We start from the raw sequence: 27,111 nt of genomic DNA, 5'->3' as shown, positions 1-27,111 counted from the left end.
TTACACTGTGACAAAGTTTAAAATTGTCTGAAACTTTTTGTTCGCATAAATCTGCAGTTCATCAGACCCCTGATCCACCTGCTTTAACTTATGAAAAGACATACTTGTGGTGGAATGGCAACACCTGGTGAAGAAGTTGAGTTTCTTACCGCTCTTCTTAAAACCCTTAAAGCAGAAATGTCATAATATTTTCTTAAAATGGCAATACACAGAGCTTAACAAATACTTTACAAATACACATCATGCATGACATTTAAAGTGGTTTTAAAGTCAGAATGTTTTTCAATTAATGCATTCCCTGCATCAAGGCGAAAAGTGTTCTTCTACTCGTTCTGGGCCCCCGCTTCCTTAAACAATCAGCTGGCACCACTGCTCTCTCTTCCTGCTTTCACTGAATATGCTGAGGGCAGTGGAGCCATAGGCTCCTGCTGTTTGCACTCAAATTCCTGTGAGGAGTGGAGGCATGACCGAACTGTGCTGTGTCTGTCTATGGAAGCACACAGTCTGGCTTGGAGCATGCCCACACGGCTGCCCCCACAGCACATAACAGCCTAAGGGGGCATTGAAAAGAAGAGGGAGTGGACAGCGCCAGCAGGGGGGCTCCGGAAGAGGAGATAAAAAGCTGCTCTGTGCAATATTGTTGCACAAAGCAGGTAAGTATATCCTATTTTTTTATTTTAAAGCAAAAAATACCATCACTTTAACCACTTGCCCTCTAGAGGATTTACCCCCCTTAATGACCAGGCCTCTTTTTGCTACTCGGCGCTGCACTAATTCAACTGATAATTGCACAATCATGCAATGCTATACCCAAATGAAATTTATGTCCTTTTTTTCACACAAATAGAGCTTTCTTTCAGTGGTATTTGGTCACCTGTGCGCTTTTTATTTTTTGCGCTATAAACAAAAAAAGACCAAAAATTTTGAAGAAAAACAGTATTTTTTACTTTCGGCTATAAAAAAAATTGAAGTAAACTCAAAGTTAGTTCTAAATTTAGGCAAAAATGTATTCTGCTACATGTTTTTGGTAAAAAAATCCCAATAAGTGTATTTTGATTGCTTTGTGTGAAAGTTATAGCGTCTACAAACTATGGTATAGATACTGCATTTTACACCATTTTTTTGCTATACAGCGCTGCACTAGTTTAACTGACAACTGCGAAGTCATGCAATATGATACATAAATTAAATTTATGTCCTTTTTTTTAACACAAATAGAGATTTCTTTTGGTGGTATTTGATCACCTGTGCGCATTTTATTTTTGGCACTATAAACTAAAACTATATTTTCTCATTTGTCATAAACAATATCCAAAAAAACTAAAAATTCGTCATAAATTTAGGCCAAACTGTATTCTGCTACATGTTTTTGGTTAAACCCCCAAATGACCTCTTTTTGGAAATTAGACACACTAAGCTATCTGCTGAGAAGCATATTGAGTCCATGAAAGATTTATTTTTTTTCCACAGGTTTTTGGAAAATGACAAAAAACTTTTTTTTTTACACAAAGTTGTCATTTAAATTATATATTTCTCACACAGGCCATGGGTATATGTGGAATTACACCCCAAAATACATTCTGCTACTTCTAATAAGTATGGGGATACCACATGTGTGAGACTTTTTAGGAGCCTAGCCACATACAGGAACCTGAAATCCAATAACCACTTTGAAAGCCAGAAGGTGCGTAACTTCCTCATTTCACTTCCTCATTACCTATCACAGTTTCGAAGGCCCTGAAATGTCAGGATAGCACCAAACCCCCCAAATGACCCCTTTTTGAAAATTAGACACCCCAAGGAATTTAAAAAGAGGCATGGTGAGTATTTTGCAGATCTAATTTTTTCTCACAAGGTTTTGAAATATAAAAAAAAGAAAAGAAAAAATGTTTTTGTTTTTTCTCTTCATTTTCCAAAAACGTGTGGCAACAAACGAGATCTGAAAAATACCAGGCTTCTTATCAAATTTCTTGGGGTGTCTACTTTCCAAAAAGGGGTCATTTGGGGCGGTTTGGTGCTATCCTGGCCTTTCAGGGCCAGGGTGCTTATTGGATTTTGGGATCCTGTACTTGGTTAGACTGCCAAAATGTCTCTCACATGTGGTACCCCCATACTTGAGAGAAGTTGCAGAATGTATTTTGGGGAGTAATTCCACATACACCCATGGCATGTGTGAGCAATAAATAATGTAAGTGACAATTTTGTGTAAAAAAAAAATAAAACTTTTTTTTTGTAATTTTCCAAAAACTTGTGGTAAAAAAATAAATTCTTCTATTGATTGAACATGGCTCTCAGCAAATAGTTTGGGGTGTCTACTATAACCATTCAAATCCAGTGATGTACCAATACATCGCTGGTCCTTGTTGGTTATATATGCTATGTTCTTTTTTTTTTTTTTTGTATGCAGCCAGTGGACTGAATGAAAAAATAAGAAGAAATCTCTGCCAGAAAAAGTGTGTGGTATGCCCACCATTAGAATATACCGCCCTGCATCCACGCACTTCTAATGGTGGGCACACATTAGGTCACACTTTGCCACAAGTGCCAGTTCCAAGATTGAATAAATGTCTAAATAGTGGCACGCTTGAATAAAAATTGTCCACGTATAAGTGGTACCCCATATAGAGAAATGATGACACCAAGTCCCAAACTATCTTGCCACTGCTCCCCATGTAGTCTGGGCATCCGGACGGGCTCCACGTGACTATCTTTTCCCTCGTAAATCTGAAACTTACAAGTATAGCCTGTTGTCCTCTCACAGGTCTTCTACATCTTGACCCCATTACTGGCACGCTTGCAGGGGAGAAATTGTTTGAATGCAAGGCGGCCAGAAAAATTAATAAGGGACTCATCAATGCAGATGTTTTGCTGGGGAGTATAGACATCTGCAAATTTTAGGTTAAGGTGATTTTCGAGGGGCTGAATTTTGTGGAGCCGGTCAAATTCAGGGTCACGCCGAGGATGACAGAGTGTATTGTCGCTTAAATGCATAAAACACATTATACTCTCATATCTATGCCTGGCCATGGCAGCAGAGAACATGGGATATGATTAATGGGGTCTGCGGACCAATACAACCGCAATTCATTTCTTTTAGTAATGCCCATGTTGAGGGTTAGGCCCCAAAAAAATGTAAATTTGAAAACCGTAATGAGTTTCCATGCGAATGGTCTGGCAAAGTTTGAATTTGGGTTGGCGGCAATAAATTGTTGTGCATATAAACTGCTTTGATCCACAATCAACGCATACAGATATTCCGTGAAAAACAGCTCCAAAAATCAAGGAGGTATGTGAAAGACCAGGATGAACTAGACCGCTGGTACTCCGTTCATCAAAAGGTAGAGCGGCACTAGTACTGGCACTCTGCTGCATATGAGAGTCATCAAAATTTACCGACAAGTGCTAACAGAGATCAGGCCTGATTCTGCGAACACTGCGGTTTTGTGTGCAATGTATCAAGTGACAGTGACCTACTGACACTGCACTTGCTGAGGGAGAAGGGGGGTAAGCGTAGGGGCTAAACGCAGGTGTTGGCAGGTGCAGGGGCTGATCTCGCTAACGCTGCGTTTTTGGGGACGCTATACTAATGTGAACGCTAGTATAGTGCTGACCTGATCAAAGATATTGACCCGTTCAGACACTATACTAGCAATGGAGGTTTATTGTACATGAGCGTGCTCCTGGTAATCAAGGGGTTAAATGTGATGACTGGTGTACTGACGGGCAATCTGACGCTATCTGGGAGGGGCGTGAAAACCACGGGAGCGCGAATCATATATATATATACAGTTGTGACCAAAATTATTCAACCCCCACTGAAATTGAGTGTTTTGGCCAGTTTGACATTGCTTTTGATCATTCAGTCATCTTGCTTACATTTACATTAAAGAGGCACTTGTAGGTCAGACAAATATAACATAACAGTTATAATGAAATAACCACAAATGTCTTTTCTGTGCTCACAGCATTATCAGTTTTATTCAACCCCCAAGTGACATTCAATCTTAGTACTTAGTACAGCATCCTTTTACAGTTATAACAGCTTTTAAACGTGAAGCATAGCTTGACACAAGTGTCTTGCAGCGATCTACGGGTATCTTCGCCCATTCTTCATGGGCAAAGGCCTCCAGTTCAGTCACATTCTTAGGCTTGCGCACTGCAACTGCTTTCTTTAAGTCCCACCAGAGGTTCTCAATCGGATTTAAGTCTGGTGACTGCGATGGCCACTCCAAAATGTTCCAGCCTTTCCTCTGCAACCATGCTCTAGTGGACTTGGAGGTATGCTTGGGATCATTGTCCTGTTGAAAGGTCCAACGTCTCCCAAGCCTCAGGTGTGTGACGGACTGCATCACGTTTCCATCCAATATCTCCTGGTACTGAAGAGAATTCATGGTACCTTGCACACGCTGAAGCTTCCCTGTACCTGCAGAAGCAAAACAGCCCCAAAGCATGATTGACCCTCCACCATGCTTCACAGTAGGCAAGGTGTTCTTTTCATCATAGGCCTTGTTCTTCCTCCTCCAAACATAGCGTTGATCCATGGGCCCAAACAGTTCTAATTTTGTTTCATCAGTCCACAGAACACTATCCCACAACTTTTGTGGTTTGTCCACATGGCTTTTGGCATACTGCAGTCGACTCTTCTTATTCTTTGGAGACAGCAAGGGGGTACGCCTGGGAGTTCTGGCACGGAGGCCTTCATTACGCAGTGTGCGTCTTATTGTCTGGGCTGAAACTTCTGTACCCACATCTGACAAATCTTTTCTCAGTTCCTCAGCAGTCACACGGGGACTTCTCTCCACTCTACGCTTCAGGTAGCGCACAGCAGTCGAAGTCAGCATCTTCTTTCTGCCACGACCAGGTAGCGTTTCAACAGTGCCCTTTGCCTTGAATTTGCGAATGATGCTTCCTAAGGTGTCTCTTGGTATGTTTAACATCTTTGCAATCTTCTTATAGCCATTGCCCTTCCTGTGAAGAGAAATCACCTCTTCTCTTGTCTTCCTGGACCATTCTCTTGCCTTCACCATGTTTGTAACCACACCAGTAAATGTCTAGAAGGAGCTGAGTATCACAGTCATTTTAAAGCTGCCTAATTGGTGCTTATTATGCTTGATTGCTGCTCGGTGACATCCACAGGTGTTTTCAATACCTGATGGAAAGCACCTGTATGAACCTCTGTTCTTCAGAGTGGTAGTCTTTAAGGGGTTGAATAATTGTGGCAATGAAGAAACCACATAAGAACCATTTACTACTGTATTACATAAACAATTGATGTCATTTTAGTTGCATTTGGGTAGTTACAACGTCCTTGTAGGATTTGATTCTGAATACAATTCCAAATGTACACTATAGTCCCTAAACCCCTTTACAGCATTGGGGGTTGAATAATTTTGGTCACAACTGTATATATATATATATATATATATATATATATATATATATGTGATTTTGCATACTCATGCCGCCCTGTAGCAGTATTTCTGCTGTAGGGTGGTCAGGAAGTGGTTGCAGAAAAGTTTTCTGTTATGTTGCTGCGTTACTTTAACTGACAATTGCGCGGTCATGCAACACTGCACCCTAATTAAATTTACATCCTTTTTTTTTCCACAAATTGAGCTTTCTTTCGGTGGTATTTGATTGCCTGTGCGTTTTTAATTTTTTGCGCTATAAAAAAAAAGGCTAACAATTTTCAGAAAAATAACAATATTTTGGACTTTTTGCTATAAAACGTGTCCAGTAAAAAAAATAAAAAATTCAAATTTTGTCACAAATTTCATCCAAAATGCATTCTGCGACATGTCTTTGCAAAAAAAAATCCCAATATGTGTAAATTAATTGGTTTACATGAAAGTTATAGCGTTTACAAATGGCGGGAAAGATACTGGGATTTTTAATTTTTATTTATACTAATAATGGCGGTGATCAGCAACATATTGCAGCGATCAGTGACTTATGGTGGCGATCAGCAATTTATGGCAGGACTGCCGCACTGCAGCGGACATTTTGAAATTGGGGGGAACTGACTTGGGGTCACTGACATCCCCAGTGACACCAATATAGTGATCAGTGAAAAAAAAAATCACTGACACTGTACTAATGACACTGGGCTGGAAGGGGTTAACATTTTTAGAGTTTAGTGTGTGAGGGGAGTGTTTTACTAGGGGGCGGGGGTGTGTGCTGGAGGGGGGGAGGCTGATCGAGGGAGAGAAACTCTTCTCTCCCTCTTCAGCTTTCACGAGCTGTCAGAGAACTGACACAGACCAGGGCTGTGTGTAAACAATGCATCCCTGCTCTGTGTCAGCGATCACCGGTCATCGAGGGAAAACGAACGGTAATCACCGGCTGTGACAGGGCGGCAGAGACCCGCTGCTGACACCTGCGGGACAGGTAGGGGGGGCGCGCGCCTCGCGTGCGCCCCCTACCTATTTTGCAAAACTACGTTTTAAAAAGTGGTTTTGCCTGTGAGTGCCGCCCTGCAACCGTTTTAATGCGGTGGCTGGGCGGCAAGTGGTTAAGAGTACAATTCATATTTTATTGAACAAACCTAATGATAACAGTATTTTTTTTAAACATAAAAAACGTACAATGCACTGTTCCAAATTATTATGCAAAGTAAGTTTCAAAACACTTTATAGGTTGTAAAGAACTGAAAATTGTCATTTGTTGTGTTTGCAGCATATTTACTGAAATCGAAAGATATTTCAATCAATTTTTTAACAACATTTTACCTTTTTAAACATTTTAACAGGTCACGTTACATTTTAACATAGGACCCCTTATTTGATAGCAGCTTCAGTCTTGCATCCATTGAACTTGTGAGTTTTTGAACAGTTTCTGCTTGAATTTGTTTGCAAGATGTCAGAATAGCCTCCCAGAGCTGCTGTTTGGATGTAAACTGCCTTCCACCCTCATAGATCTTTTGCTTGAGGATGCGCCAAAGGTTCTCAATAGGATTGAGGTCAGGGGAGGATGGAGGCCACACCATGACTTTCTCTCCTTTTATCCCCATAACAGCCATTGATGCAGAGGTATTCTTTGCAGCATGAGATGGTGCATTGTCATGCATGAAGATGATTTTATTACGGAAAGCATAGTTCTTCCTTCTGTACCAGGGAAGAAAGTGGTCAGTCATAAACTCCACATACTTTGCAGAGGTCATCTTTACACCTTCGGGGCCCCTAAAGGGGCGGACCAGCTCTGTTCCCATGATTCCAGCCCAAAACATGACTCCACCACCGCCTTGCAGACGTCGCAGCCTTGTTGGAACAGGGTGGCCGCCCACCAACCATCCACTACTCTATCCATCTGGACCATCCAGGGTTGCACGGCACTCATCAGTGAACAGGACTGTTTGAAAATTAGTCTTCATGTATTTTTCTGCCCAATGCAGCCGTTTCTGCTTGTGAGCATTGGTTATTGGTGGCCGAATAGAAGGTTTATGCACAGTTGCAAGACTCTGGAGGACTCTACACCTTGATGTCCGTGGGACTCCAGAGGCACCAGCAGCTTCAAATATCTGTTAACTGCTATGTAATGGTATTTTAGCAGCTGCTCTCTTGATCCGATGCATGGATCTGGCAGAAATCTTCCTCAATGTGCCTTTATCTGCACAAACCCGTCTGTGCTCTGAATTAGCCACACATCTCTTAATAGTGCGATGATCACACTTAAGTTTTTGTGAAATATCTAATGTTTTCATACCTCGTCCAAGGCATTGAACTATTTCACTCTTTTTGGCAGCAGAGAGATCCTTTTTCTTCCCCATATTGCTTGAAAATGGTGCTCTGCTTAATATTGTGGAACGCCGTCCTTTAGTAGTTTTTCCTTAAACAGGGCTCACCGGCCAATCTGATTATCACAGGTGTCCGAGATTGTTTTCAGTGATCAAAAGAGCCCTGAGACACAATGCCATCCATGAGTTAAACTGAAAAACAAAATATTTAATCTTTGTGACACTTAAATAGAATTTGCATAATAATTTGGAACAAGGTGTAGAGGGCCCTGCTCCTTGGAGCTTACAATCTAGGAGGGAGGGGATAGTGGTACAAGAGGTAATTAGCTGTGGCGGATGGAGTGGTAGGAGGAGTAGGGGTTTCCAGTATTAGCTGGGGTCGGGGTAGGCTTCCCTGAAGAGATGGGTTTTCAGAGTGCGCCTAAAAGTGAGCGGAGTAGGCGATAGCCTGATAGCTTGGGGTAGGGAGTTCCAGAGGATGGGTGAAGCCCTTGAGAAATCCTGGAGACGAGCATGGGAGGAAGAGACAAGGGAGCTAGAGAGTAGGAGGTCTTGCGAGAAGCGGAGAGTACGGTTTGGGTGGCATGTAGAGACAAGGTCGGTGATGTAATTAGGGGCAGTGTTATGAACGGCTTTATACGTCAGTGTTAGTGTTTTGAATTTTATCCGTTGGGCAATTGGGAGCCAGTGGAGGGATTGGCAAGAGAGGGGTGGCAGATACAGAGCGGTTAGTAAGGTGAATGAGTCTGCCAGCAGCATTCATGATGGACTGGAGTGGGGATAGCCTGTGATGAGGTAGGCCAGTGAGAAGGGAGTTACAGTAGTCAAGGCATGCTATAATAAGGGAGTGAATGAGTTGCTTAGTGGTTTTCGAGGTTAGGAACGGTCGTATCTTGGAGATGTTGCGGAGGTGAAGTCTACAAGAATTTGTCAGTGATTGGACCTGGGGCTGAAAGGACAGATTGGAGTTTAGGATTACACCTAGTACCCTGGCGTGAGGGGTGGGACTGATGGTAGTGTTGTTGATCTTGATGGAGAAGTCGGAGGGGGCACGGGATGGGGGGAATACTAGAAGCTCAGTTTTGGAAAGGTTGAGTTTGAGGAAGTGGAGTGACATCCAGTCTGATATGTCACTTAGAAGGCTGGTGATGCGATTGGAGACTGAGGGGGTGAGGTGAGTGGTAGAGAGATAGATTTGTGTGTCATCGGCATAGAGGTGATAGTTGAAGCCGTGGGAGTTTATCAATTGGCCAAGGGAGGAGGTGTAGATGGAGAAGAGGAGGGGTCCGAGGACAAAGCCTTGAGGGACCCCAACAGAGAGAGGGAGTGAAGGGGAGGTGGCAGCGTTATAGGCAACACTGAAGGAGCGCTGCGATAGATAGGAGGAGAACCAGGAGGGAGCGGAGTCTCTGAGGCCAAGAGAGTGCAGTTGTTTGAGGAGGAGGGGGTGGTCAACTGTGTCAAAAGCCGCAGAGAGGTCAAGTAGTAGCAATATAGTATAGTGGCCATTGGTTTTGGTGGTCAGTAGGTCATTGGTGAGTTTGAGTAAGGCAGTTTCGGTGGAGTGTAGGGGGCGGAAGCCGGACTGTAAAGAGTCGAGAAGGTTGTTGTCGGTGAGATGGGAGCTCAGGCGATTGTAGACTAAGCGTTCTAGGAGTTTAGAGGTAAATGGCAGTAGGGAGATGGGTCTTAGGTTGTTCAGGTTGGAGGGGTCCAGGGAGGGTTTCTTAAGTATGGGAGTGATGTGCGCGTGCGTTAGAGGGGAGGGGAAGATTGAAGATGTGAGTGAGGGAGCATAGGATGGAAGAGGAGGGGGACCGCAGGAGTTGTGAGGGGACAGGGTCCAGGGGGCAGGTGATGAGGCAGGCTTCGGAGAAAATCTTAGTGACCTCTTCGGTGGTAGTGAGGTCAAGGGAGGAAAGTGTTGAGGGGGTTATTGTGTGAGGAGTGCTAAGTGGGGTGGGTGTCTGTGCAGTGGCGAAGTCCCTATGAATTGCATCAGTCTTGTTTTTGAAGTGGTTGGCAATCTCGTGGGCGGTAAGTGAGGTACTGGGTGGAGGTGGAAGCGGAGAAAGTAGAGAGTTAAAAGTGGAGAAGAGCCGGTGAGGACTGGAGGAGAAGGTACTAATGAGGGTAATAAAATATACTTGTTTGGCAGCGTGAAGGGAGGAAGTGTATGTTAAGAAGGCAGATTTATAGCTGGTGAATGCTTGTTGGGATTTGGTTTTACGCCATAGTCGCTCCAGCGCACGACTATGTCGTTTGAGGTTTCTGGTGTGGTCGGTCTGCCAGGGTTGTAGCGGTTGGGGCCTAATGCTTCGTGTTGTTGGGGGTGCGAGCAAGTCTAGAGTGGGTGAAAGCGAGTTGTTGTAGACAGTAGTGGCCAGGTCAGGGCAGGACAGGGGATGGATGCTGTCGTAAAGTTGGTCAGTTGCAGAGTGGAAGGGAGCAGGGTTCCAGTTCCGGAGGTTTCTGCTGGTGATTGTTTGCTGTTTGGAGGGATAGGTGTTTGAGGACGAGGAGACGGAGAAGGTGATGAGGTTGTGATCAGAGAGAGGAAAGGGGGTGTTTGTGAGGTTGCAGGGAGTGCAAAGGTGAGAGAAGACAAGGTCAAGAGTGTTTCCGTTAGAGTAAGTGGAGGACTGTATGCACTGTGCTAGTGCAAAAGAAGAGGTTATGTGGAAGAGTTGGGATGTAGCCGGGTAATTGATGTTGATAGGGATGTTGAAGTCTCCAAGAATGATAGTGGGTAGCTCAGAGTAGAGAAAGAAGGGTAGCCAGGCGGCGAAGTCGTCAAGAAAGCGGGACACGGGTCCAGGAGGCCGATAGATCACTGCAATCCTCAGAGAGATTGGAGAGAATAGCCGGATGCAGTGGGTCTCGAAGGAGGAGAAGGATAGAGAGGGAGGGTTAGGGAGGACTTGGAAGGTGCTCAGTGGTGACAGGAGCAAACCAACCCAACCACCTTTCAGACCACTGGGTCTGGGAGAGTGGGTCCAGATGCGACCTCCATAGGAGAGTGACCCAGGTTTCGGTGATTGCTAAGAAGTTAAGGAAGCGGGAGACAAAGAGGTCATGGATGGAGGTGAGCTTGTTGCAGACTGAGCGGGCGTTCCAGAGTGCGCAGGAGAATGGGAGGGTGGTTTTGGGGAGCAGGGGGACAGATATAAGATTGAGGGGGTTGCGGCAGTTTATGGAAGAGAGAGGATGTCTTGTGTGTGGCCGAGGTAGTGGAGGACCAGGGTTCAGGGAGATATCCCCAGAGGTTAGGAGAAGAAGGGTGAGAAAGGTGGCATGGGAGCGGGATGTATATGAGTGCCTATGTCTTCCAGTTCTGGTGTTTGGGTCAGCAGGAGAGTAGAGTATCAGGAGGAGGTGATGAGAGCAGTAGTAGGGAGATGGAAGCAGTGAAGGTGAGATGTACAGTTGTTTTGGTGGAGCAGAGGGACAGAGAAAAGAGATTTTGGGGATGCAGGAGAGGAATATGAAAAGGTGGAGTAGAGGATGCATTTCCAATAAACGGAGTGGGAGTCAGGTCTAGAGAAGAGTTTACCCAGGTGCTTGATTGCAGATGGTCCAGTGTGCAGTGGAGTTTTTTCGTAGTTGCGTCTTCCTGCAGTTAGAGTTCTCGTGCTTAAATTCGGTAGAGTTCAGTTACGTGTCATGTGGCCAAAGGTGGTACTGGCCCCAGGGGGTCTATGGCACCCGGTTCCAGTGTAGAGGAGTAGTAGCATAGTTGGATCAAGCTAAAAGTTCCAGTTTGTGTAAGTTCTAGATTGTAATGTGAAATTTGACTCGGGACGGTGAGGGATGGATGTCAGCTGTTCTCACAGGGGGTAGACAGAAGGGCCTCAGGTCCGGGTCAGGCCACGTCGTGGTAGGCTGTGGCAGGTCTCGGGTCAGGCCACGTTGTGGTAGGCTGTGGCAGGTCTCACTACTCACGGGGGGTAGACAGAAGGGCCTCAGGTCCGGGTCAGGCCGCGTCATGGTAGGCTGTGGCAGGTCTCAGGTCAGGCCATGTCGTGGTAGGCTGTGGCAGGTCTCACAGGCTGGGTTCATCTGCTGGGTTCAGGTGGAGATGGGCCCACACCAGTTCCCTCATTCAGGTGTGGGTAGGGATGCGTGTGCGAGGTTCCTTTGGGCTGCAGGCTCACAGCTGCTTGGGTGACTGGGGAGTGTGCCGTGGTGGGTTGCGATGGTCCTTTAAGGCTGCAGGCTCACTGCTGGATGGATTTCAGGGGGAGTGTGCTGTGGTAGGCCGCGGCAGGCCCCGCCAGGCCGGGTGCTGCAGTCGCCTCGGAGAGGGGGTCTAGGTAACACTGCTTTCCTCCTCCAGGTGCAGGTAGGGATGGAGAGGCCTTCGGAGCTCCCCCTCCGCTGTTATTGGGGTGGCAGGAGACTGGTGGGCGGCTGCATTAGATGCTGCAGGCCGCGGGCTTGACTGGAGTAGGCTGCGGCAGGCCCTGATAGGTCGGGTGCCGCAGCGGAGTTCCGGACTGCAGGAGGCTCAGGGAGGCTTTCAGTGTCCACCCCCTGCTGCTGCTTGGACGTCAGCAGACCGGTGGGCGGCCAGTAGCGATCAGGGCCCGGCGGACTCTGGTGTTGCAGGCCACACGGCAGACCCCGCCAGGTCGGACGCCGCAGCGATGGCACCGGTTCCCCCCTTCCAGGAGCACAGAGGGTCGGGGAGACCCCCGCTGGCCGTCGTGCGCCCGCTGGCCCCGGATGGCCCCAGATAGGGGTGAGTGGGCAGTGTAGGCGACCGGAGCGCAGATCTATGTGGCTGCAGGCTGCAGTTTAAAGGGCTGGTTTTAGCTATCAGTCTGCTGGAAGGGATTGGAGGGCAAGAGGCACCAGGCGGTCCGTCACAAGCTCATTAAGAATACAAATCAAAATGCAATTTCAGATAGTCATGGGAAAATTACAGAATGAAAACAGAAAATTAATAGTAATTAAATGTTCTTAAAACATTTCTTTTTTTTTCTAGATATTGATGAGTGTGAACTGTTTGGGCAAGAAATCTGTAAAGAAGGAAAATGTGTGAACACGCAACCCAGCTATGAATGTTACTGCAAGCATGGCTACTACTATGACACCCGGTTACTGCAATGTTTGGGTAAGAAAACTGTTAAAGCAGAGGCCCTGTAGAATAAAAGAATGGTGGTTGCAATTTTTTTATGTTGCACGAAGTTTGCTCAGCGGTTTAGCAAATGTACTGTATATTTTCAGGAAAAACATACTTAAATGAATTTAAGTGCACATAGATCCAATGGGATCCCCAGGATGAGATAGTGTAGAGTAAATAGATACCAAATGTGTTAAGCCTCAAAACTGTGTGCTCCCGAAAGATGCCAAAAATGATGGTACCCAAAATGATTAATAGGCAATGCTTTAAATACCTTTACAGCTTAGTTTAGGGTGACGGGAAGAGCAAGAGAGCCCTGAAACCATAGGGGGATATCTGGTGAAAAAGGGAGAGGGGCTGGCAGAAAAAAAAAACAAATACAAGCATGGCTGTTACTGCAGCCAGGTGCTGGTTGTAAACCCTTCATACCTTGAACATACTGTATGTAGTAAAAGGAAAGCTGATTCCCCAGACTGGTTCATTAGAATGTTATATTAACCACTTGCCCTCCTGAGGATTTACCCCCCTTAATGACCAGGGCTCTTTTTGCTACTCGACGCTGCACTAATTCAACTGATAATTGCGCGGTCATGCAATGCTGCACCCAAATGAAATTTACGTCCTTTTTTTCACAGAAATAGAGCTTTCTTTCAGTGGTATTTGATCACCTGTGCTCTTTTTATTTTTCACTCTATAAACAAAAAAAGACCAAAAATTTTGAAGAAAAACAATATTTTTTACTTTCCGCTATAAAAAATACTGTATATAGTAAACTCAAAGTTGGTTATAAATTTAGGCCAAAATGTATTCTGCTACATGTTTTTGGTAAAAAAATCCCAATAAGTGTATATTGATTGCTTTGTGTGAAAGTTATAGCGTCTACAAACTATGGTATAGATACTGCAATTTACGCCATTTTTTTGCTATTCATCGCTGCGCTAGTTTAACGGACAATTGCGCGGTCATGCAATACGGTACATGAAATTTACATCCTTTTTTTCCCACAAATTGAGCTTTCTTTTGGTGGTATTTGATCGCCTGTGCGTTTTTTATTTTTTGTGCTATAAAAAAAAAGGCTGACAATTTTGAGGAAAAAAAACAATATTTTGAACTTTTTGCTATAAAACATGTCCAGTAAAAAAAAATTTAAAAATCAAATTTAGTCATAAATTTCTGCCAAAATGTATTCTGCGACATGTCTTTGCTAAAAAAAACCCAATACATGTAAATTAATTGGTTTGCATGAAAGTTATAGCGTTTACAAATGGCGGGAAAGATACTGGGATTTTAAAAAAAAATTTTATACTAATAATGGCGGCGAACAGTGACTTATGGGGGGACTGCGGCGGACATTCTGATACTGGGGGGGAACTGTCTTGGGGTCACTGACATCCCCCGTGACACCAATACAATGATCAGTGCAAAAAAAAAACACTGACACTGTACTAATGGCACTGGGGAGGAAGGGGTTAACTTTTTTATTTACTGAAAGGGTTAACTGTGTGAGGGGAGTGTTTTACTAGGGGGCGGGGTGTGTACTGCACAGGAACACTGCTGATCTGGAGAGATAAACTCTTCTCTCCGGATCAGCATGTCAGGAGCTGACAGGGGACTGACAGAAAGCAGAGCTACTGCAGCCCTGCTCTCTGTCAGTGATTGCCGCTAATCGGCGGGACACAGCCGGTAATGACCGGCCGTGACCCGGCGACTGACACCCACTCCTCGCGCACACCCCCTACCTGTTTTGCAAATGCACGTTTTAAAATGTGGTTTTGCCCAGCCGTGCCGACCTGCCACTGTATTTCTACAGTGGCTGGTCGGCAAGAAGTTAAAATATACCATACTGTAAAAATTTTAGTTATTCAGGTTGACATGTAGATAGAAATACATGTATACAATCTGGAGACTTAAAGCTGTATTAAACCCAAAAGCAAACATTTGTTTTTCAAAAGAACAAGCTGTTCTTTAGATGTAGCAGTTACAGGGTATGTAGCAGTTACAGATTAGATACAAACCATGGGGCTTACAATGATCAACTTTTATTTATGTAAAACTTTTAGCCCAAAAGAAAAAAAATGGTTTTCTTTGACTGCTTATAAAGTGATAGCTGGAGCTTGGCTTCAATTTGTTAGTGTATCTAAATCTGCTAGTACATCTAACACTCCTCTTCCCCCAAACTGACAATGCAAAGGTTCTCCAGTGCTCATTCATCCAGAGTGGGGGCACTGTAATGCAGGAGGTATGTTACTGGATATATCACCAGGTGATAAAAGAAGGAAAAAAGCCTAAAAAAGAAAAGTAATGCTGCCAACACATCTAATGACTGGTAAACTACAATATATTACATTTTTGGTTTGGGGTTTAATGCTGCTTGAAGAAAATGCAGCAGATAATTAATGCTGGTCTATGGGAGTTCATTTGAAGATCCAGACTCAAGGTTGTTAAATCAAACTCAGAATTAACAGGGTGAGTGCCTAGTCCCTTCTCATCATAATCTGTAAGGTTTTACTGTTCTGTTTTATTTTAATACTACATAAACATCATTCAAAAACTGAGGATTCTTGTTTAGCAAACTATCCTTGCCATGACAACATTTCCATAACAAAAAAGAATAATTGTCTGCTGCTTTTAAAAAGTAAAAAAAGGATAACAAAAGAAAAAGAATTCCCCCTTCCATGTTCTTTATATTATCATCTGTGTAATGTCATGCATACAAAAAATATAAATAGTTATTTAGGACTATACACATTTAACATGCAAAACAAGACCAAAAAAAGAAAAACTCGCCCTTTAGGGCTCTCTCACACAGAGCCTCCACTCTGTTCAGCAGGGGTTCTGTGACCAGATCCCCTGCTGAATCGGAGCTGTAGGGGGCATGTGTCGGTTCCTTGCCATTTGTACCTAGTCAGTTTGTGTCCACATTTACACAGCAGACTCAGGTCTACCCATGATGAGTCTAGGGGCTGCCTGATGTAAATGGACTTTGCTTTATTTACATCAGGCTACCTCCTATACATCATGTTTAAGTCTGAAAAAACAGAAAAGGACACAGTCATTTCTATTTTTATTTTTTCCAGACCTGGATGAGAGGTGATGTTTAGCCCAGTGTTTCTCAACCTCTTTTTCAGTCAACACACCCTTTAAAAAGATCTCAAGGCACCCTATTCTACTGTAGAATGTAAAAAAGTAAACTAATGGTTTTACATAACACAGCAACATCCATACACATAGAACACCCAACATTAGTGAGGTATTCTTTCAAAGCCTTTGCACACCTATACTGATTAGTGTTCCAGTGTTTCTCTTTTGCCTCAGTTTCTTTCCATCATGCAGCTAATGTGACCCCAGTGGGACATGGGACGGGGCAAACGAGGATGCTGTGCAATGTCCTACTTATCAACCCATGATGTCATTGCTTATTAGACACTGGTGGCTGGAAGGTTGTAATGGTGCATAATGAAAACCCATGGCTTTGTGTAACTAAAAGGCAGGATTGATTCAATCACTGGCCTGACAATCTTTGGGCAAATTTTAGGCATTTTGCTAAGGCACTCTGAAGAAATCTGGGCACCCTGGTTGAAAAAGGCCAGTTTAGCCCTATGTGAGTACAGCAAACTATCAATGGCTAAACTGCCATGTGAATGTAGCCTAATGAAGCCTAATGGAGTTCTGTGTGGTAGTAAGAAGTTTTAGTAACAAGAACAAAACATCCATTTGTTAAGGAAACTTTGTGGTACAGTCTTGTGAAGCTGCCATGTTGATTTGCTTTTGTACATTTGTGTTCAAAATAATAGCAGTGTGTTGAAAAAAGTGAATAAAGCTCAAAATCCTTCTAATAGCTTTTATTTCTATACACAAAAATGCATTGGGAACACTACACATTCTATTCCAAATCAAAACATGAAGAAAAATATATAAAATTTGTGTTGTTCCTCTAAAAAATTTGAAGAAAAGTGAATATTAGACTGTTCAAAAAAATAGCAGTGTTTGTATTCTTCTTTACAAACTCAAACATTCACTATATAAACTGAAAAATGTTTGAAGATTTTGCTTTCCTTTGAATCACTTAATGAATATTTTGTTGTATAAGCACTGTTTCTGAGAACTGTACATCTGTGTTGTATGGAGTCAACCAACTTCTGGCACCTGTGAACAGGTATTCCAGCCCAGGATGATTGGACTACATTCCACAGTTCTTCTCTATTTCTTGGTTTTGCCTCAGAAACTGCATTTTTGATGTCACCCCACACGTTTTCTATTGGATTAAGATCCGGGGATTGGGCTGGCCACTCCATAACGTCAATCTTGTTGGTCTGGAACCAAGATGTTGCACGTTTACTGGTGTGTTTGGGGTCGTTGTCTTATTGGAACACCCATTTTAAGGGCATTTCCTCTTCAGCATAAGGCAGCATGACCTCTTCAAGTATTCTGATGTATTCAACCTGATCCATGATCCCTGGTATGCGATAAATAGGCCCAACACCGTAGTATGAGAAACATCCCCATATTATGATGCTTGCGCAACCATGCTTCACTGTCTTCACAGTGTACTGTGGCTTGAATTCAGTGTTTGGGGGTCGTCTGACAAACTGTCTCCAGCCACTAGACCCAAAAAGAACAATCTTACTTTCATCAGTCCACAAAATGTTGCGCAATTTTAATTTAGGCCAGTCAATGTACTCTTTGGCAAATTGTAACCTCTTCAGCACGTCTTTTTTTCAACAGTGGGACTTTGCGGGGGCTTTTGTTGCCATTTTAAAGCATTTGCGATCATTTTAGCTGAGCAGCCTATCATTTTCTGCACTTCTTTATATGTTTTCCCCTCTCCAATCAACTTTTTAATCAAGGTACGCTGTTCTTCTGAACAATGTCTGGAACGACCCATTTTCCTCAGAATTTCAGAGAGAAATGCACTGTAACCAGCATGTACAACATTTGCTGCTTTCCTTCCTTAAATAAGGGCAATAATTGCCACCTGTTTTTCAAAGAATGAATGACCTCACTAACAGAACTCCACACTGCTATTATTTTGAACATGCCCCTTTCAATTAGTGATTCAATTACTCAGAATCAGCAGCATGCATGTCATGACTGTTGGGTCTGTTGGATTTCTATTACTCTACTACACCTGCTAGTAAATTATTTGCCATGTAGAAATATCATTTCTACCAAAAACAGTGATTTATCAGGTTAGTGATGTCTGACTGCTATTATTTTGAACACAACTGTAGATGCATGCTTCAGGGGCTACAATCCTCATCTTTTGATGACTACTTGGCAAGTTTGTGACTTGAAACAATCATAAGCATTTATAATGTCTTAGCTCCTTATATGCACATGTGTCAGGGATCGCGGCGTCCTGTCGGCCGGCGCATGCGCACTGGCGACGGCTCACGCCGGGACACAGGCACTAGGTCCCGGCGAGCCGTGGATGACAGGATGCCGCGCATGCGCAGTGGGACCCGCGGGCGCGCCTCGGGCGGCCAATGACAGCCCGGGGGCGCGTCCCGAGCGGCCAATGACAGTGCAGGGCGCAATATTTAAAGATGCCCTGCACTGTCAGTAATCGCCGCAAGGTCTATCTGAGTTCCTGAGTCCTGTACCTGTGTTTTTGACCCTGATTGACCCTGACTACGCTGCCTACTCCTGTGTTGACCCGGATTGTCCTGACTACTCTGCCTTCTCCCATCCTGACCCTCGGCTTGTTTTGACCTCTCTACGGACTGACTTATCCTGCTGACCCTGCGTGTGACCTGACTTCTCTCCGCCTGCCGATTCTGTACCTCGCCTACCCCACGGGACCCCCGCTCGTGATCCATCCTGCTAGGTCCTGCCGTCCTCCTCACATCTGGCTCTCCCGGTACCAATACATCCCCGGAGGTTGCCCCTGCCACTGGTGGGCCTGCTCGGAGGTCGTGACCTGGTCCCGGTCTGTTTCAAGTCCATCCCCACCATCAGGGGCCCTGGTGAAAGCACAGACCGGGACTTAGACTCCACGCTTTGGGTAGGTCTGTCAAGTGGGCAGCCAGGGGCACCACCTGGTGGGTTCTAACAACATGCTTATTTTAGATCAGTGACTCACTTAGTAGTAATGGACAGGCTTATTTCAGGTCAGTGACTCACCTAGTAGAAAAAGAAGCATAATGGTGACAGCCCTGGTACTTGCTCTTTTGAAAACAAGTAAATAATGTCACTTCCCTTATTATCCTCTCAGGTTTCTTTTAAAGGTACACATATACAGTATACAATAAGTGCTTTGTGTGTTCACCTGACCTGCACCCACTGAGATTTGTTCATGCAAGTTGAACAAAATTGGGAAACAAGAAAAGGGGAAGGGGAGAAAGAGGCGCCAGGTTGCCAATGGTGTAGCAGGATTTATTCTACAATGTATGTTAAAATACAATAAAATTGCACTCACAAAAGTCACTTAAAACAGGCATATAACAAGCTCCATTAGAAGCCACCAATGCAAAGTCCACTCCTGACAGAGACCGCTGAGTGAGATGACAGGAGCGCTATAAACTGCCACCGAAGACTCGAGAAAGCAGCTGTCAATGGTCAGATGCCGCAGACTTTGAATGCATTTCAAGGACAAACTATGCCTCATTCATCAGCCTCAGCAAGGCATCTGACAGCTACATTGACAGCTCCTTTCTCGACTCCCCCGTGGCAGTTTTCTGGCAGCTGGCCAAGATCCCTGTCTTCCACAGCATTCCTGTCATCTCAGCGGTCTCTGTCGGGAGTGGACTTGCATTGGTGGCTTCTAATGGAGCTTGTTATATGCCTGTTTTAAGTGACTTTTGTGAGTGCAATTTTATTGTATTTTAACATACATTGTAGAATAAATCCTGCTACACCATTGGCAGCCTGGCGCCTATTTCTCCCCTTCTCCCCTGTTGGCTCCACATGATGCTTGTTGCCTGTTTTAAGCGACTTTTGTGAGTGCAATTTTAATGTACCTTAACATACACTGTTGAATATATCCTGCTACACCATTGGCAGCTTGACACTTCTTCTCCCCTTTCTCTTCTTCTGTTGCATCTTTTGGATTCTCAGCCCGTCCAAAGAGGCAGCCTAACTCCAGCCAGCTTTATCAGCAAGAGACTATCCACTAACTGATTATAGCCCAGACCTCCGGGGTTTTATATATGTCTATATTCACAAGTATATATCTTTGTCATTTTATATCATTGCTTATCAGCATTGTTTGAGGTGTACTGTACCTACTGTCATCTGAGGTTGATATAGTCCCTCATACAACATTCAGCCTGATTGCTTAAGATCATCCCTTGATTGTAACAAGCATTAAGTGTAGCATTGAGTGTTGGTAGTTTTTCTCAAGATTGGGAGACTGCTTGTAAAATTCACTTCTGTCAGAACATAGTACAAACAAAGAAAACAATGTTGTGGATTTACTGTTTTTTGTTCACTTAAAAGCATAAACTGGTTATGCACATAATGTGGATGGGCAGCAGGTCCTATTTTGCCACCCAACTTCATGAATAACATATTATTAAAAACATTGTTGTTAAATGAGAAAAAAGTTGGGAAGATGCTGTAGCGTTAACACATCACATTGCAATATAGTATACATTCTTAAAAATAAAGTAGCAATATATAGTAAGTAGCGATGGGCCAAACACCTCCGTGTTCAGTTCGCGGTTGAACATTCGAACCTAATGAATGTTGGATTGCGAACTTCAAGCTCAATGCAAGTCTATGGGACTCAAACTTGTAAATTCAAAAGTTCCCATTCTGAAGGCTTCTATGCAAAATTATTGGCCATAAAAGGGGTATGGGGACTCGGGTACTGCCCTGAGAGACATGGATCAGTGAAAACATTTTTTTTTAAAAGTACCATTTCTAAAGGGGCAGTCATTTTTCATTGCCTAAAGTTAAAAAAAAAAGAAAAATTAATTTAACCGCTTCCATACAGGGCACTTTTAAACCCTTCCTGCGCAGGCCAATTTTCACCTTTCAATGCTCTCACACTTTGAATGACAATTGCTCAGTCATGCAACACTGTACGCAAACAAAATTTTTGTACATTTTTTTTACACAAATAGTGCTTTCTTTTGGTGATATTTAATTACCACTGGGTTTTGTATTTTTTGAGACATACTGTATGCAGAAAAATACTGAAAATTGTGAAAAAAAAAGGTGTTTTTCTTAGTTTCTATTATAACATTTTGCAAATAAGTATTTTTTTCTTCAGAAATTTAGGCCAAAATTTGTACTTCTACATTTCTTTCATAAGAATAACCCAATTTAGTCTGTGTGAAAGTTATAGAGTCTACAAGCTATGGTGCCAATCATTGAAAACTGATCACACCCGATCACACCTGATGCACTGAGGGCCTATTTCATTTCTTGAGGCTCTAACATGCTAGGAAAGTACGAATAGTCCACAAATTACCCCTTTTTGGAAAGTAGACAGTCCAAGGTATTTAGTAAGAGACATGGTGAGTTTTTTTAAGTTATTTTTTCCCACAATTCTTTAGAATATTAGGAAATTATTTTTTTTTCACACATAATTGTCATATTAACAAGTTATTTCTCACACCTGGCATAGGCATATTTGCAATGGCACCCCAAAACACATTCTGTTACTCTTCCTGAGTATGGTGATACCACATGTGTGAGACTTTTCCACATCCTGGCCACATACAGAGACCCAACATCCAACATCAAAAGGGGCATAAATTACACATCTAATTTCCTGACTATCATAGTTTTGAAGGCCCTGGAGCACCAGTACAGTGGAAACACCCACAAAAAAATTACACCATTTTGGAAACTCCAGCGTATATGCTATGTGGCATAATTAATCTTTTGAACACGTAATTTTTTTTCCAAAAGTTTTTAGAAAATGTGAAAAGAAAAATGAAAACCTTTCTTTCACACAAAGTTGTCAAATTATGAGATGTTTCTAACACACAGCATGTACATTTCAAGAATTATGTCCCAAAATGCATTCTGCTACTTCTCCTGAGTATGGCGACACCACATGTGTTAGACGTTTCCACAGCTTGGCCACATAGAGGGGCCCAACATCCAAGTAGCACCTTCAGGCATTTTAGGGGCATAAATTACACATCTAATTTCCTGAGTACCTATCACAGTTTTGAAGTCCATGGAGCATCAGGACAATGGAAACACCCACAAAGAGACCACATTTTGGAAAGAAAACATTCCACGTATATTCTATGAGGCATGATGAGTATTTTGAACATGTCATTTTTTCCACAAGTTTTTGGAAAATGTGGAAAGAATATGAAAAAGTATTTTTTTTAAACAAACTTTCAATTTATAGGATATTTCTTATATACTCAAAATACATTTTGCTACTCCTCCAGAACATGACAATACCACATGTGAGACTTTTTCCCAGCCTAGCTTAACAAAGGATAAACAAAAGACTACCTGTGGTTTTAGTAGAGCGGTTGTCCAAAGAGGAGAGCATTGGACCAGGAAGCAGGCAACAGCCATAGGCAGCAGGCAGGAACATGGTCCATAAAAAGTCTTGGGTCAGTACAGATAGCAAAAGATATGGTCAGCACAGCCAAAGTATTGGTCCAGGCAACAGGCAGGAACATGGTCCATAAAAAGTCCTGGTTTAGTACAGGCAGCAGGCAGAGATATAGTCAGCACAGCCAAATTATTGGTCCAAGCAGCAGGCAGGAACATCAGGCTTCGGGCTTTGGTCAGGTAAGACCGGGGCACAGAGGTAGAGGCTTCATCCCACCCAATCTCTTCAAAGCCTCTAGACTAACAGACCCTGATCCGAGAATTACGAAACCCAGAGAAAACCAAAAAATGGTTTTCTCTACTCAGAACTCTACTCTGAAGCCCCTCACTTATGTAAGACCCCTGTGTTATCTTGAATCCTACTACTACAGTAGCAGGGAAAAACATCAGTCCATGCGGCAGTGTAATGCAATGCTGGACACAAAAATCAAAAACAAGTCACACACACAATACACAGGTACGTTTAGCCAGCACTTACACCATTAATTATTCTAAGAGAGACCCACTACCAAATGAACACCTGCCTTGGCACGTCATAGCATTCACTTGGCACCCCAAGAAATAACAGAATCCAACTGCAGCATTCTTGCACTGTCAAAACCTCCACTTTTATTATCACACAACACACAGGAGGATATCTTATAGTCATCACAATCTGCATAATAACACACACCAATAATAATGTGAGCATTACAGCATGAAATAGACACATCTTTTAACAGTGTCACAGCATAGAATTAATACATTACCAAAGCTACGGGAAGACAGGAAGGAACAGACCCCATTGGAACCATAATGCACAGGGGGTCACAGAGAAGCCTTGAACATGACCAATTCGATGAGCCCATATAGCATTGGCAAGAGTCCCAGCGTCAGAGCGTCCCCTTTCGCATAGGAAGGCTCCCCCCTGACCGCGTTCAGGCTTCCCGCTATATACCCTGTTCCTGCATCTTTCCCGAAATGGGCGGGTGCCACGCCCACTCCAGGAGGCAGCAGAAAAGTCCCTTAAGGATAAAAGAGTCACGCCCAGCCACATTACTGGCAAACAACGTCTTATCTTGTAATATCACACTTTTGCCACAAATCAGCTTCTTATCTACCCTTAACTTAAAGATATCTAACTTTAAATATTTTTAAATGCACAAACAAGTTCTTATCTAATTTAAGCAGTCTAATGTAACATTTCTTGATGTCACAAACATGTTCAATCTCACAAACACTTCTTATCTGCTTTAAGCAGTCTAATGTCTTGTGACTGTTCCTTTAGCCTAGAGAAATTACATCAATGTAATTTCTCGTGCTTCTGGCATATGGGCAACGATGCTTTATTGTAAAAATTCCCCAAGAAACAAAAGGTCCAAGGCCAAAACATTTAATAGGCATTACATTCCACCCCTTCTCATTGGTCCATTGGTTTCTGGGGTCTGTCGGCATCACGCTATCAAATACCAGCCCAGCTTCCATGTTATTAGCAAAGTGAATAAACAACCCAGAATAATAAGAGCCCACTTAAGCAAGGTTCCAGCCAGCCCCCTGAACATTCCTCCCAATCCCAAGGTCCAGTCAAAATCCTTAAAGAAGTTTGAGATACAGCCTACTATATCCCAGGTGGTGTCATTAATACACTTGAGATGGGCCTGAACCTCCTCCAACCTTTCAACTTCATAGGAGATTCGTCCAGTCTCATCCTCTATAAAAGAACAACAGGTATCTCCTACCACATGGAAAACACCACCTTGGTCCATCCGGTTCTGAAGTACCACCAGGCGCATTTGTTCTTGTTCAGCTGACACTGCAAAAATAGCCTCACCTGTGGCACTGAAAGATTCTTCTAGTACATTAAGCAAATAATCCATTTTTGTCTTTTTGTCTTTTGAAAGACTAATTTCCAAAACTTTCCAGCTCCTATGGTTCTGATGTTTTGGTACTTGTCCCGAGAGCGTTTCTCCTGAAGGGATATACGGGAATACCGAGACAGCCTTCCTGGGTATTCAGGCAGTGTGTCCACCCTATAAATAGATGGAACCACAAAGCCCAAAACACAAGGGTCCTGTTGCTCACATGGAGGAGTCTTGTAAGCCCAATCTCCAACCAACCAATATATATTTCTTGTAGGGAGAGGGGCTACGGATGCCTTGCAATGGCTAGTATCATACTTATAGGTATAATCCATAATTTTTGTACCAATCCGTGCTGGCATATGCATAGTTTGTATGTTTCCCCTACCTTTATCTAATCTATCCCTTTGGTCACAAGTTGGTGAGAAGGGCTGGGGTCTGACGCAGCGCACAGTCACAGTAGGGACCATTGTCCAATAAAATGTCCCTGTATCTACTGCCTCCCAGCAACGGTGGACGGTCTCTATTGTCCGTAAGACCTCTCCATACCCTCCTGATGGCTGCGAATAACAACACACCAGGGGGTGAGAGTGCTCCGCTTAAATTAGAGGCACATTTTTTCGGAATTGGTGCAGAGTCCCATTGTCCGATATTATTCCTTCCTTATTAAGCACCCGAAGTGCCAATGTGGTTCCTGTAGCAGTTCCTTCAGAGTCTTAATATCCAACCTTACTTGCCCTCCGACTGAGGGTATTGATGAATTTTGGTCTGGAGCATTAAACAAATTCTCCTCTTCATTCTCCTCTTCTTCCTCTTCGCTTGCCTCCATTGTGAGCATAGGGATGTCAGGGATCTTGCCATCATCTGCTTCCACTTGCAGCCTTGGATGCCTGGATAACAGGATCACCACCAGACAAGCTGACACTTGTCTTCTCCATCCACTGAAATAATCAGGGTACTGTCATCACTGGAGGCTATGGTTTTAGCCTGCAACAGGGGACCTTTTTCCTGGCGCCACCATACCTGGGTGCCAGCTCTCAGGATTCCTTTACTTGTAACAGGTGCCAGAGCTGATGTAGGAGGCAGCTCCTCCACCCCTTGGTCACTTGTAGATAGGTCTGAAAGCATGTGACCTGTACAGTCACAGTTTAGCATTCTTTGTAGCGGGGTCAAACCACTAGCCAGTGGTCTGTCATTAAGTTGCTTAACTGCTAGGGGACGGTGAGTCATCCAAGCACATAACTCTCCTCCTCCTAGTTTCCTTAATTGTTGTTTAAGTAGGCCAACCATGTGTTCCACGAGGCCTGAGGCCTGTGGGTAATATGGGATATGGTATACCCACTGAATATCATTTTCCTCAGCATATTGTTTAACTTTGTTCCCTTTAAAATGTATACCATTCTCAGATTGTACTTGCTGAGGTGATCCATGCATAGCTGCTACTCTCTCCAGAGTAACAATGGTGTTATCCTGATTTGCCCTGCGGCAGGGTTGGGCCATTATCAGTCCTGAAGAGGTGTCTACAGCAACACAAATGTATTGGCAGTTTTTGCTATTGGGCAGGGGCCCTGAATAATCTATTTGCCATATCTGCGCAGGCCCTTTTCCTTGTAGCAATTTACCATAGGGCTGGAGACAAGATATTTTTCTGTGCTGTTGACAAACAGGGCATTTGGCAGTAACATTTTTAATTACGTCAATGGTGAGTTCCAACGCTCTTTGTTGTGCCCACCTGTAAGTGGCTTTTTCTCCCAGGTGTCCACATTTCCCATGGGCCCAAGCAGCCAGTCCTTCTACCGCATCGATGTCCGGGGGAACGGTCACTTCAGCCACTTTGGTCGGCTATAGAATTAAACAGATGTTCTAATGAGTCAGTCCCACAATGGGCATCTACATGATGCATCGTGATGGTGCCTTGGGATGCTAAGTCCCAAATCTGCTCCCACAATTCCTTTCCCCACACTTCTTTAGAGTGAATCATAAAATCCTTAGCAGCCCACATGGGCATCCATATGGCCAGGCCATTAGCCACCAACCATGAGTCTGTATACAGGTGACATTAACCAGGCATTTCTTTTGCAAGGGTAAATACAGTTGCAAGAAAAAGTATGTGAACCCCTTGGGATTACGTGGAGTTTTGCATGAATTGGGCATAAAATGTGCTCTGAATGTCATCTAAGTCACAACAATAGAAGAACACAGTCTGCTGAACATAACACTACACAAACATTAGATGTTGCCATGGTTTAATTGCACATAACATGTAAACATTCACAGTGCAGGGAGGAAAAAGTATGTGAGGCCCTAGCTTAATGACTTCTCCCAGAGCTATTTGGAGCCAGGAGTCAGCCAACCTTGACTCCAATCAGTGTGATGATATTGGATGTGTTACTGACAGCTGTCCTGCCCTTAAAAAACACACACCTGTTTTGGGTTTACTGGTTTCAAGAAGCACTGTCTGATGTGAACCATGCCTCGCAGAAAAGAGCTCTCAGAAGACCTACAATCAAGAATTGTTGACTTGCATGAAGCTGGAAAGGGTTACAAAAGTATCTCCAAAAGCCTTGATGTTCATGTGAGCACGGTAAGACAGACTGTCTACAAATGGAGAAAGTTTAGCACTGTTGCTACTCTTCCTAGGCATGGTCGTCCTGTAAAAATGACTGCAAGAGCACAGCGCAGAATGCTGCATGAGGTAAAGAAGAATCCCAGAGTGTCAGCTAAAGACCTACAAAAATCTCTGGCACATGCTAACATTTTTGTTGACACATCTACAATAAGGAAAACATTAAACAAGAATGGAATACATGGGAGGACACCACGGAGGAAGCCATTGCTGTCCAAAAAGAATATTGCAGCACGTTTGAAGTTTGCAAAAGAGCACCTGG

General features: G+C 43.7%; 1 protein-coding gene across 6 annotated transcripts in view; it reads left to right on the top strand.

Moving 5' to 3' along the window:
• Positions 1-27,111, top strand: part of LOC149459085 (latent-transforming growth factor beta-binding protein 3-like) — a 999,560-nt gene that overhangs the window by 523,497 nt on the left and 448,952 nt on the right. For 5 of the 6 annotated variants that reach the window (XM_089681666.1, XM_089681665.1, XM_089681661.1 and 2 more), the window contains one exon: positions 12,720-12,848. The exons of the other annotated variant lie outside the window; for it this stretch is intronic. In XM_089681666.1, coding sequence (XP_089537792.1) covers positions 12,720-12,848 — 129 coding nt within the window. The remainder of the gene's footprint in view (positions 1-12,719; positions 12,849-27,111) is intronic. 6 annotated transcript variants of the gene reach the window in all.

The sequence above is a fragment of the Staurois parvus genome, unplaced genomic scaffold (assembly GCF_062004578.1).
Source record: "Staurois parvus isolate SC_StPar_1 unplaced genomic scaffold, SC_StPar_1.0 ptg000275l, whole genome shotgun sequence".
NCBI lineage: Eukaryota > Metazoa > Chordata > Amphibia > Anura > Ranidae > Staurois > Staurois parvus.
Note: the sequence above shows the minus strand (reverse complement) of the source record. Positions and strands in the feature narration are given on the sequence as shown.